The sequence below is a fragment of the Glycine max genome, chromosome 5 (assembly GCF_000004515.6).
Source record: "Glycine max cultivar Williams 82 chromosome 5, Glycine_max_v4.0, whole genome shotgun sequence".
NCBI lineage: Eukaryota > Viridiplantae > Streptophyta > Magnoliopsida > Fabales > Fabaceae > Glycine > Glycine max.
In genome coordinates, this window is record NC_038241.2 from 15,916,289 (window position 1) to 15,929,073 (window position 12,785).

Sequence of the window (12,785 nt, forward strand, 5' to 3'; positions counted from 1 at the left end):
TCGCAGCTGAGGCTACCCGTGAGTTGGTGTTATCAAGATTGAAGAATATGTACTCCAGTAGATCATGGAGCATGAACAAAAGAAACACAATGGGGCAACCGTACACAGAAAGGAACGCAAAAGGCCAAGACATAATTGTTGAAGAGGAAGTGAAAACTAAAATAGCAAGTGCTTCACCCAAATCCTCTGCTGAAGAATCATTACCCAAGTCCAAAGGGGGAAAACTACAACAGTCCAGAAAATCAGGAAGTAATAATATGAAAACTATAAAGAAAAAGTCATCCATTTTGTATAACATGAGAAAATGTCTTTATGGAAGTTAAGGAAATCAGGTGGATGACTCCACATATTTAAAGCAACAATTAAGTTGCAAACACCAGAATGCAATCTTTAAATTTTTAATAAAGCTAATGTCACTTAAATTCAAATCAACAAAAGTTGAATTTTACTGAGTTGTTCTGTCTTGAGATTAACTTGCTGTCATAAACACTTCTGATTGTGGACGATAAAGGCAAAGAAAATCAGGGAAAGTGAGTTGGGAAGTCTCAATCTGCCTGCTCTTTTACAAAAAATCACCAGTTAACCTTTGATGATCAAAGAGTTTGACAGAAGAAAAGAAGTATGATGATATGAATACTATCACAACTTCACAATCTAGAAAGCATAAACTCAAAAACATGCACTATATCGGATGTTTTCATAACTACTGACAGAAAAATCAGAAATTGTTCACTATGTAATAGACATGCCCCCCACAAATATCTGATTTTTCAGCCACATGTACCATTACTGCAAAAACTCTATTTGAACATTCTAGAATAAGCTTTTTTCTCTAGATCACGTCTATCAGCAACCTGTATCCAAAAACAGCAATCAGAATAAATTTAATAAATCATATTGAAATAAATGGCATGTAAAATGATAAAAGAAAACAAAAGGTAAAATGACGGACCTTCCTCCTGGCAGTGGCATACTCTTTTTTAATCCCTCCTGCAGAACATAGCAGCAAGTGGATTAAGCTTTATTAGAAATACCATATAGGTTAATTTCACAACGCCAGTAAACTTTAAATATCAAAGAGTCAGGGTCTAATGATTAATAGGATCTCTATATGTTCACTTCTGTTTCACGTTATAATACAACATCAAAAATCATAATTTTTTAAAGTAAACATTAATTCCATTCACACCGATATTTTGTTTCTTTTCCAAGAGACTTCAGAATTCAGACTCAAGTGATTGCGGAAAACGTGATTTAGGGGATCCATTTGCCCAAACAGGATGATTTTATAATACTGAAAACTGAAAGGGACTAAAGACAAACATCATGAAATGGAAAGAGTAATTTATTGGGCAGAATAAATACTACACTATGATCTCATTTTAGCATTGTATCGTATTATCGTGGACAACTTCAACCCTGGTAAGACAAAACTATGGTCCTAACTGAGAAAAATCTCCTCAGTCCAAACAACTTCATCAAGAACCCAGGATATTTGCTCCTCAACAATATCTTCCCCAGTGAAGAAAAAGAAATCCATTGATTTAAGAAAAGAAATTTCTACAAAGCATGTATAACATGAGCTCAAGCCAGGAATGAAAATAAAAACTCAGAATTTAAATAGACAACTACCATCATTCGGCTCCAACTCTAACGCTTTCTTGAAACTTTCAACAGCAGCATCTAGGTCGTTGAGTAACATATATGCCTGAGATTAAGCAAACAAAACATAAACAACAAATTACCAGAATACATGACAATGGTTCAGTTCGCAAAGTACATGAACGATGTATCCCCTATGTAGTTGGTACTTAAAGGTATAACAATTCACATAAGCAAACAGAACAAGGACGCACACACAGTTCACTTCAGACACCTAAAGGCTTAGGTCTAATCAAAATTAGCATAAAATAAAACACAAATATAGGAAGTAGGAAGCACCATCATAAATTCAAAAGTACAATGACAGATTATATCAGTTTACAGAGCATACAATTCAGTAGCCAGTATCAAGCACTTCCATCATCATCCTATTTTCTTCATAGGAAGATATCAACTAACCTGGCCTTTGCGAAACAGAGCTTTCGCATTATCTCCATCATGCATCGCAAAGTCTGAATCCAGTAAAGCTCCTTGTAGATCACCTAATTTCAATTTACAAGCCTAAAAATTCAAACAAAAGTACTCTGGTCATTAGTGTAAGATACCTGATTAAAGAAACTAATATACAACAACAAAAAAAGCTGAAAGGCTTCCATTATGATTCTAGCAGACCAAGTCATAGGTAAGAAATAATTAAAACACATTTTCATGGTTACATCTATTATTATTATCTCCATTCCCTTATCCTCCCCAATCTGAATCTGATCCTGACTTCCTGAGAGTAAGTTTTCAGGTAAAAACACATGCATGATCCTAATAAAACAATCATTCATAGGTGGTGGTCTGATCCATAAGTTAACAATCAATCATCAAATCAGCTTGTTATAATTGAATATACATCATTAGTGATTCCCTAAAAGTATAATAACACAAATGCTAGAGATATACATCATTAATCATTGCCGAGCCTCTACCTAAACAACTAGAGCTTTTTGCATAGCTGGTCCTTGACAATAAACAATAATGTTTTAGCCTTAGCAACTGATGGCAGAAGAGTTGATTACTTACAGAACTGTTGGTAAAGATTTGAGATTTTGTCTTCCTTAAGGCAGCGCTATTCTCTGCTAAGTCAGAAAAGAGAAAAAGAATGAAGATGTGAGATAATAAAGAAGAAGCAAAGCAGTAACCAATGTAGTCCATCAAGAAAGCAAGAAACTAACGAGGTTGACCTTGGTCAATGTCCTCCTTCTCCCAACACACATCCAAATAGCGCAAAGCTTTTCGATACTTTCTGAGAGCCATCTTATAATCTTGCTTCTGTTTTGTGAGAAACAAGCAAATAAGACTCAAACATTGGAGTTCAATTTCTATGCAATATCAGTATAAAAAATATTATACACTGAGTGATCAGCTAACAATGTAGAGTGCATAGACTATTTTCTAAAAACAATTTGTGGTTGGATGACAATGTTAAGTGCATAGTGTATTTTATCAAAACATTGCACTATAATACAATACTATATAACAAAATGTACAATCATAATAACAAAAAAGCTTTAACCTTATACTGCTCATTCCCAAGGGTTTTGATAGCGTCCACGGCACTCATCCACCAAGAAAGTTCATCGGGTTTGACATCGAGATCAGCGGGCCAATCAGGATAGGTGTCACCATCCTTAAAGAAGTTAACAACTCCATCATCTTCCCCTTCAGCAATTTCCCCACAATTAACTATCACAACATCCTGAGTGGGACGGTCGTTTTCCCCGGTAACAACATGTTCCGCGGAACGAACGATGCCCATCCCTTTCAGAACCTTACCGAACACGACGTGCTTTCCGTCCAAGTGAGGGGTGCGGGTGGTGGTGATGAAGAACTGGGAGCCGTTGGTGTTGGGTCCCGCATTGGCCATGGAGAGCATCCCCTTCCTCTCGTGCTTCACCTCCAAGTTTTCATCCTCGAACTTGGCGCCGTAGATTGATTCACCGCCGGTTCCGTCCCCGGCGGAGATGTCGCCGCCCTGGATCATGAAACCTTTGATCACGCGGTGGAAACACACGCCCTGCATTAAACAAAGATGACAAATCTTAGAATGTGGATTTTGGACCTAACTCAACCCTACAAAACCAGCTTGTAGAATTAATGAATGACTTTGTAGTGGAGGGGGACGCCGGTGTTGGGACCGATGCCCTTTTCGCCGGTGCAGAGGGCGCGGAAATTCTCGGCAGTTTTGGGAACGACGTCGTGGAAGAGCTCCACAACGATCCGGCCTTCTAACTCGCCGCCGATGCTGACGTCGAGGAAGCATCTAGGGTTCACCATTTTGGGAAGGCGGAGAGAGACTGAAGAGAATTGAAAGAAGAGGAAGTTGAAGAGAAATGAAAAAAAGAGGAAGAAGCAGGTGAGTTTGGACTCTGGAGTGCAAAACCCTAATCCCGCTTTCTAATTTCAAACTCCTTTATTTTCGTGCCGCCAGCGACAAAACCGCTACGGTTAGTCGACACACGTGTCACTGATCGCGCCTTTTCTTTTTCCTTTGTCTGCACTAGAACTAGAATACGAATAAACAAAATACTTTGGTTAAATCAATCACACAGTTTAATGTTTATCCACACGTTTTAAATTATTGTTTAAATTATTTTAAAAATTAATAAATTTTTATATAATAATTTATAATTTGATGATTATAAAAAAAATATGTTATCAATGCATAATTTTTTATCGATATATAATTATTAATTAAAAAGAAAAATATATAATAAATGAGGTAAAAAGTAATTAAGTAAAAAAAAGAGATGATAAGTTTCATTAATTTTAATGGTAATTTGAAAAAATTAATACAAATTACTAATAAATTTCATATTATTTCCTCTAGATTGAAATATAAACAAAATACTTTGATAATTTCAATAAAGAAAATAACTTAGTAAATTTTCTAACATAACCTTTACATTAAATGCATTGGACAAAAAAATATTGTTGAAAATAAAACTATGATTAAACGAAGGATATATTGAAGCTATTATCATTAAATAAGAGAGTTAATTAAAATTTGTTTACATTTTAACACACATTGAATTTTTTTTCCTATATTTCAATCGGGAGGAAATACTAACTAAATTAACTAACTTTATTAAAAGGTATAAATTAGTTAAGACCAGGGTTATCAAACTAGAATTTACATATACTCGTCAGAGTTACATAGACTTGACTCGTGGACTTAACTCGTAAACTCATAAGAGTTCACTTCATATAAAATAATAACAAAATATATATAAATAACATAACAATTAACAATATAATAAAACAAAATAATAAATCATAAATTTTACAATACTTAAATAATCAAGTCTAGTAATGCATCACTACTAGATAATAACTTGCAAATGTTATAATAGTGGTAGATGATACCCATCGAGGGTTTGATGCTATTAAAAGTGAGAATTTTTTTATTCGGGAACAACACACTAAATGAATGTATGTTGAACATTAAACAGACAGAAAATAATCCAAAATAACTTACATTTTGGTCTAATTTTTTTAACTTGCTGACTCGTTAACTCAGTAGTAAACACAAGAGTCTACCAAGTTTAGTTAGAGTTTATAGAATCTACCCAGACTAAAAAGAGAGTTTACACACAAGTCAACTCACAAATGGCAAGTGAACTCGTAAGAGTTAGCGAGTTAACTCGAGAATTTGATAATCATGGTTAAAAGAATCTTATATTAAGGGATGAGATAGTAAAATCAAATTCTAAGTTAACATTTTCTCAAATTGAAAATTGAATTTGTAGCTAATTCGATTAAAATACTTTTAAAGGCATTTTGGTTACTGTAAAGTCCCATTTAAAAAAATTATTTGTTCATTAAATCATTTTGGAACCTTTAATAAAAAAATTTGATCAACACAACCAAATACTTTAGTCTTTCGCATTGAATTGAATTAATTATAGTACTAATGTTGGGTATAGTTTAATTGGCAACGTACGTTTAATTTGTGAGGGAGAATCTTGGTTCAATTTCTACAAAATACATTCATGAGAAGGGATGAAGAACTTTAAATGTGATTATGTCTTGGACCTGTTATTAGTCATGTACCTATAGGGGTACGACCACTACCAAGGGTAGGGCCGAAAACCCCTAGACCTTAGTTGAACACCCAACCAACCTAGGTCGAGTACCATCTCGATCGAGTCCATGGAGACTTCAGAAGTATAACAAAGGACATAGGGGTACTGATCAAGCTAGGTTGAACACCTTGTCAACTTAGGGCGAAAAACCCTTTGCCAGGAACTAAACCTCTAGAATTACAAGGAGATTACAATGAAAATTAATTGAAGTTAATACAAACCAGAACATAAACACCACCAATAGATAATAGTAGGTTAGTATGATCAATAGCCACGGGAGATAAGGCCTATGGACCAAATGTCCATTGAAATATGTATATAAATAGTGAGATTATCAAGATAGCACACACTACTCTTATTTACTATATCAGAAAGAATTCTAATTTGAGCGTTGAAATGTGTTTCTAGGGGTATTCATGAGTTTGGGTCAACCTAATCATGAATGGGTTGGATAATAGGTTCTTTTTTTTTAACCCGACCAACTTATACCATATAATTTAATTTATTATATATAAATTAATTATTAAATACAAAACACATTAGTAATTTTTAGCTCACGGTTTATTAAATCATTAAATTAAACCAACCATGATTTTTATCTCTTTTTAAAGTTGTTTTGATCTCTATCTTGATTTTTTTATATTTTCACATGTTAATATCATACTGTATTTCTATCCAAAAAAATTGTATCAACATTGAAATCATTAATTCGATTAATCAAATATTTTCGCAACTTGGTCTCTTTTGAATGCATTTAGTTATTATATACTTAAAAAATTTAGGCACACTACTAGAAAAATCACTTTTTACGACATTAATTTTATGTCAGTTAATGAAAAATGACTTAGAAAGAAATACAACGGCATTTTTGTAAATAAATGCAACATCTTTACAACATCTTTACAACGATTTTTAAATCATGTGAAGATTACAAAACCGTCTTAGAATATTTTAATTAAATAAAGACAAATGTGCCTGTTTGATTTCCCCTCTCACTCAACACTAACGTGCCTATTTGAAACCCTACGACGATCTCCCTTCCCCCAAACTCCTCAACTTCCCTTCCCCTTTCACACTCATCGACTTCCATTCCCCTCTTAACAGTTACATGCACTTCATCCACAAGGAGGACGACACCATCGAGGACCTCGCCTACAACATCAAGGAAAAGCTCCATCACATAAAAGGCCGCTAACGAGGATTTCCTCCGGTCCACGCGCCGCAACGTTGTTGAAATCAAGGTGGAGCCCGAGCAGCTTCGGTCCCCACCCTCACTGAAAGAAGCGCTAGAGAAGGAGAAGGCGATACTAGAGGACGAGAAGTTATCGTCGCGGATCGAGCAGGCGGAGATGGTTCTAGCAAAGAAGAAGTAGGTGGAGGCGAAGGAAGAAAAGAGGAAGCGAATCTGCAAGGATAACGAGCTGAAACGACACGTGGAGGCGCAAACGTAAGTGCTATCTTTCAATTTTCTCCTTGATTATGTACTATGTGGTTTAGTTTTGTAGTGTCTAATTTATTTATGTACTGTATTCCTTTTTTCTTCTTCTTCCTTTTTTTGTCTTTTTTTTTGTCCATGTCATTTGTCAAATAAGCAACCTCTCCACCTTGTCCTGTATAATAAATGTGAAGATTACAAGTATTCTTCATCTTTATATTTTTTTCTTAAAAGAATTCTCAACGTTTGATTTTTATTCTATATCAATACTTGTGCTCAATGATGTTGACAAACTTCTAGAGAAGCCCAACATTCTCTCTACAGAGCCATGGAGAAATACAGTGCTTATTGTAGATTAATTCTATGTTGCATTAGTTCTTCTAGAGTTACAAAAGCAATCCGCAGAATGACATATAATTGCAAATAGCATTTCAGTACTTGTTGCCTTCCATGATTTAATGTAATTGCAAATAGTTTTCAAGCATGTTCTAAAGTTTGGATATAGTATACAAAATGCTATGGCAGAATGACAATATGGATTGACATGATGCAATGTTTTTCCTATAAAGTCCGTGAGTGGTTATTTCATTATTGAAATGTGGTAATCAAATCTGGTTGTTGACTGAACTTAAGGTGAATACATTTACATTGTCAACTTGTCATGCTCATGTCACTATGAATGCCTGGTGCTTCTCAGTCTCTTAGTGGTAAATTTTTCCTTGGAAACAGATATATTATTTTTCAGTTGTTTTAACTGTGAAGAAAAATACTATAAAGAAAGGATTGAGAACTTTTTTAGGGATTCAAAGGCTTTTTGTTTGTTTTAGATATTATATTTGGTGCTTGTGTTTTATAAATCAATTCCCTTCATTCTATTAGAGAAAGATAATTTATGCTTGTATAGCTTTCCCAATGAGCAGTAGGAAGTAAATTTACCTACTGAAAAAGTACCACCAGAGCTTCCTGAGCCCGTGCTGGGCATTAACTTTGCTAGGGATGGCATGCAAGAAAAAGATTGGCTATCTTTAGTTGTTGTTCATAGTGATGCAAGGTTACTTGCTATTGCATTCTATTTTGGAGCCAGATTTAGGTTAGATAAAGCTAACAGGTATTTCATACTCTGACCATACTTCTTATTTGAAGTTAACTTAAGTTGGTGGAAAATCACAAAGTAGTTGAATCCTGCTTGTTTGATTTATCTATCTCATTGGTTTAGTTCTTTTCTTCACGTGTCTCATTCACTCATGATTTGAATATGTAATGCATGAAACAACTTTTGAACATGATCAATGAACTACCAACAATATTTGAAGTTGTTACTAGTGAAGCAAAGAAGCAAGTTAAGGAGAAGTCTTCAGTTTCAAACCACAGTGGCAGAAAGTCTAAGTCCAACTCTAAGGAAATAATAATATCTTCTCACTCCTATGCATGACATATAAATATATTTATTAATTTCCAATGTTTTGTGTTCCTTACATGTATAAATGATCTATTTGAATTTTGGACTCATAACTACCACTCTCATTCCTATAAGAAATGGGGAGATGAAAAGGGCGTTAAAGTATCTGAACTCTGAGCATGCTATCATGATTTTGTAATAGTTGTTTTGAATTCTAATATAAATTTTAGGAATTTCATTGCCTGAATTTTTGGATGTGGTAGTGGTACAACATTAATGTTTTCAAAGTCTGTTGAAGTCATGATTTAAATGGAACAACATTGTAACTGTAGTTATGTAAATCTATGACAATCTGGCTCATATTATGCATGGTGTCAATGTGTCATCATATTGTTGATTAGCTATAATTAGGTTGTCTATCTCTCAATCTATTTTTATTTTCACCTTTTGTTCCTTGTTGCTTTTAAGGGTATGCCAAAGGCATTTCAAAAGTTGCACCTTCACCTCAAGCAAAGCATATATGTGTTGTCTTGAATAGAAGTTTATGAACTTTTATTTTGATATTTCTTGACAGGAGACACAAAAAAGTTTTGTGAATTGGAAAACTATGACTGAGCAACGTGTAACTGAGATTTTGACTTCTTTGAAGGGTGTGAAGGTATCTAATCAAAGTTTATTTCCACACTTTTTCACTCTTCAAGAATATAGACCTTGTAATTTTAAAGGAATAATTCTATCTTTTTCCTAACAAAATTCTCCTATTTCTTTAAAAGAAAATATTAATGATCGGGTGCATTTGAAGTTTCGAAGACAGTGAATGTTGTTACATTGTTGTTAAATACTTACTGTTTTGAAAAATTAGGAATATTTGTTAGCAAGACATCATTTTTTTTATTGAAAATAGGTCATATTCAAGTAGTTAATAAAATTTAGAAAATGGGCAAAACAAGAGAATCTTGTAATAAATGAGGATGAGGTTCTCATATCCAAAGTTAACAAGAGAATATTGTAGTTGAATGGTTTTATGTAGAAGCAAGCTTCATGATGATGAACCAAGCAATTTTGATGATGCCAAAACCCTAAGTGATTGATTCAAGATTGATTTAAGACTTCAAGATCAAGCATCAAGAATCCAATCCAAGATTCAAGATTCCAGAGAAGAAATCAAGAAGCAACAAGTCAAGACTTCATATAGGATAAGTATTAAAAGATTTTTTCAAAAACCAAATAGCACAGTTTTGTTTTACAAAAGAATTTTCTCAAACTTACTAAAGTTACCAGAGTGAGTACTCTCTGATAATTGATTACCAATTGGCAGTAATCGATTACCAGTGACCAGATTGGTTTTCAAAATGTTTTCAAATGATTTGTAACGTTCCAAAATGATTTTCAAATAGTATAATCGATTACACTATATTAGTAATCGATTCCAAGTGAATCTGAACGTTGGAATTCAAATCCAATTGTGAAGAGTCACAACTTTTCATAAAATACATTGTGTAATCGATTACACCATTGTGGTAATCGATTACCAGTAAATAGTTTTGAAGAAAAAGTTAAGAGTTATAACTCTTAACATGATTTTCTCAAAAGTCATAACTCTTCCAATGGTTTTTTTTTACCAGACATGAAGAGTCTATAAAAGCAAGACCTTGGCACGCATTTTATAATAACCATCAAAAACACATATCTCTTTCAAATCTTTTCTAACCATTGCCCATTGTTTTTCTTTGCAAAAAATCTTGCCAAAAAGCTTTCTAAACTTCGGTTTCAAAACTTTGTTTTTCTGCAAGTGGAAATTCTGCAGAAAACAAAAGTGTGTTATCTTTTCTTCCTTCTCCCTCTTGCCAAAAGAATTCAAAGGACTAATCGCTTGAAAATTCTTTTGATTCTTCCTTCTCCCTCTTGCCAAAAGAATTCAAAGGACTAACCACCTGAAAATTCTTTTGATTCTTCCTCCTCTCTCTGAACAAAAGATTTCAAGGACTAACCGCTTGAGATATCTTTTGTTTCCCCTTACAAAGATTCAAAAGACTAACCGCCTAAGAATTCTTTGTCTTAACACATTGGAGCGTACATCATTTGTGGTACAAGTAGAGCGTACATCTACTTGGGTTGTAATACTGAGAACAAGAGAGGGTACATTTCTTGTGGATTAGTTCAAGTGGAGCGTACATCCACTTGGTGTTTCAAAGAGAACAAGGGAGGGTACATCCTTTGTGGCTCTTTTCTTGTAAAGGATTTTACAAGGTTAAAGGAAATCTCAAGAACCGTGGTTGCTTGGGGACTAGACGTAGGCACGGGTTGTGACCGAACCAGTATAAATCTTGTGTTTGCTTTCTTCTTCCCTACACTCTTTATTTTTCCGCTGTGTATTTCTTATTTCCGCTTTACGTTTATCTAAGTTATTGTTTCTGTTCTTTACTTTCTCATAACTTAGTAGTAAAGCCTAACTGAATCTAGTAACATTAAGAAGGATAAATTTTTAATTAGTCAATACACGTTCATAATTAATTTAACCCCCATTCTTAAATATTTTGAGGCTATTTGATCCAACATTTTATATTTTTAACAAAAGTTGTACTTTGTTTGCAGTTGAATGGCTTCCATGTAAGCTTGTACCCTGAATATTTCAAAAACTCTGAATATTAAGAGAGATGATCTAATAGGTATCATTTTTTTAATATTATTCAGTTATTCAATAATGACTTTAATTTTCACATGCTTCATTTTTTTCATATACTTTGTACTCTAATAATTGTTTAGTCATTAGTTTACTTATTTTAATTTTACATCCTTTGTAGATAGCCATAGATAGTGACTAATCACAGGATAGTATGGTTTAGGTGTTTTGGATTTTTTTTTTTTAAATGAGAGTAATATAAAGGTGATTTAAAAAAGTTTTAGAGAAAAAGTTATTTCTCTTCTAAGTTATTCTGTTCCCGTGGAAGGTCCTTAGTGGCTACAAACTAGTGGTTGTCACTGAAAGGTTCATAATTAAAAGTGTCATATATAAAAAACAATTTCAAATATTAAATAAGACAAAATATCCATTAAAAAAATTCACACAAGTCATATCTATTTTATTAAAATATTAATTAAATTTTTTTGTTACAATTTTATTAACGGATATGCATTCTTTAATTTTCTATAAAAAAAATATAAAACTATTTTATTAATTTTATAATTGAAATATCTAGTTTCTATGTAACTCTTGGTCTTCTTCTAAAAAAATGTAACTCTTGATCTTATCAATAAAACTCTTGTGCTACTGAGAAAAGAAATAGACAGTTCTACTATTTAATTTATACACATAAATAATATAAAACTATTTTATTAATTTTATAATTCAAATATCTAGTTTGTATGCAACTCTTGGTCTTCTTCTGAAAAATATAATTGTTGGTCTTATCAAGACAACTCTCATGTTACCGAGAAAAAAATAGACAATTTAACTTTTTAATTTATACACACAAATAATATAAAACAATTTTATTAATTTTATAATTCAAATATCTAGTTTTTATGTAACTCTTGATCTTCTTCTAAAAAATGTAATTGTTGGTCTTATCAAGAAAACTCTTGTGTTACCGAGAAAAGAAATAAACAGTTTTACTTTTTATTGATACACATAAATAATTGTTGGTCTTATTAAACACCAACTCTGAAAAAAAATCATTTTGTCATCTCAAAAGGATATTATAATTTTCATCATTGTTTCCAACGTACATTCTCCAGTTTCATCTTCCTCTTCCTTCTCTGCATTTTTTCTGGGTTCATAACTTCCACAAATTTAGTGGTAAATTAGTGTGAACCAAATTCATATGGACGATCCAATAACTTTGAGAAGGTTGTGGGTAAGTATGTTGATTCATTTTTCTTTTACATTTACAACATGTTGTCTACTTTCTTTCTCCTTTTTTTTTGGCTTTTGATAGGTACAGACAAGTTGAATTGATTCATCTACTTGTAGCTTAGCTTTCTTTCTCCTTTTTTGTACTTGGTTCAAATTTCTTCTAAGCTAAAAACCGTCTTAGAAGGACATTATTCTAAGACGGTTTTTAGTTAAGAATCGTCTTAAAAAAGTGTTTTTCTAAGATGATTTTTAACTAAAAACTGTCGTCTTGGAATAGAGCCCTTCTAAGATGGTTTTCACTTCAAAATTGTCTTAGAATGATATTATTCTAAGGCGGTTTTTAGTTAAGAATCATCTAATGTG

The 12,785-nt window shown here is 32.9% G+C and overlaps 1 protein-coding gene across 1 annotated transcript; it reads right to left on the minus strand.

Annotated features, from left to right (window-relative positions):
• Positions 1–400: 400 nt before the first annotated feature.
• On the minus strand, positions 401–4,044 carry CYP8 (peptidyl-prolyl cis-trans isomerase CYP8). Its single transcript, NM_001357085.1, has 8 exons — positions 3,754–4,044; positions 3,164–3,664; positions 2,832–2,919; positions 2,671–2,723; positions 2,062–2,163; positions 1,633–1,708; positions 953–990; positions 401–854 (listed from the first exon to the last, which is right to left on the minus strand). The coding sequence occupies exons 1-8, from the start codon at positions 3,922–3,924 to the stop codon at positions 801–803; spliced, it is 1,083 nt and encodes a 360-aa protein (NP_001344014.1). The 5' UTR covers positions 3,925–4,044; the 3' UTR covers positions 401–800.
• Positions 4,045–12,785: the final 8,741 nt, after the last annotated feature.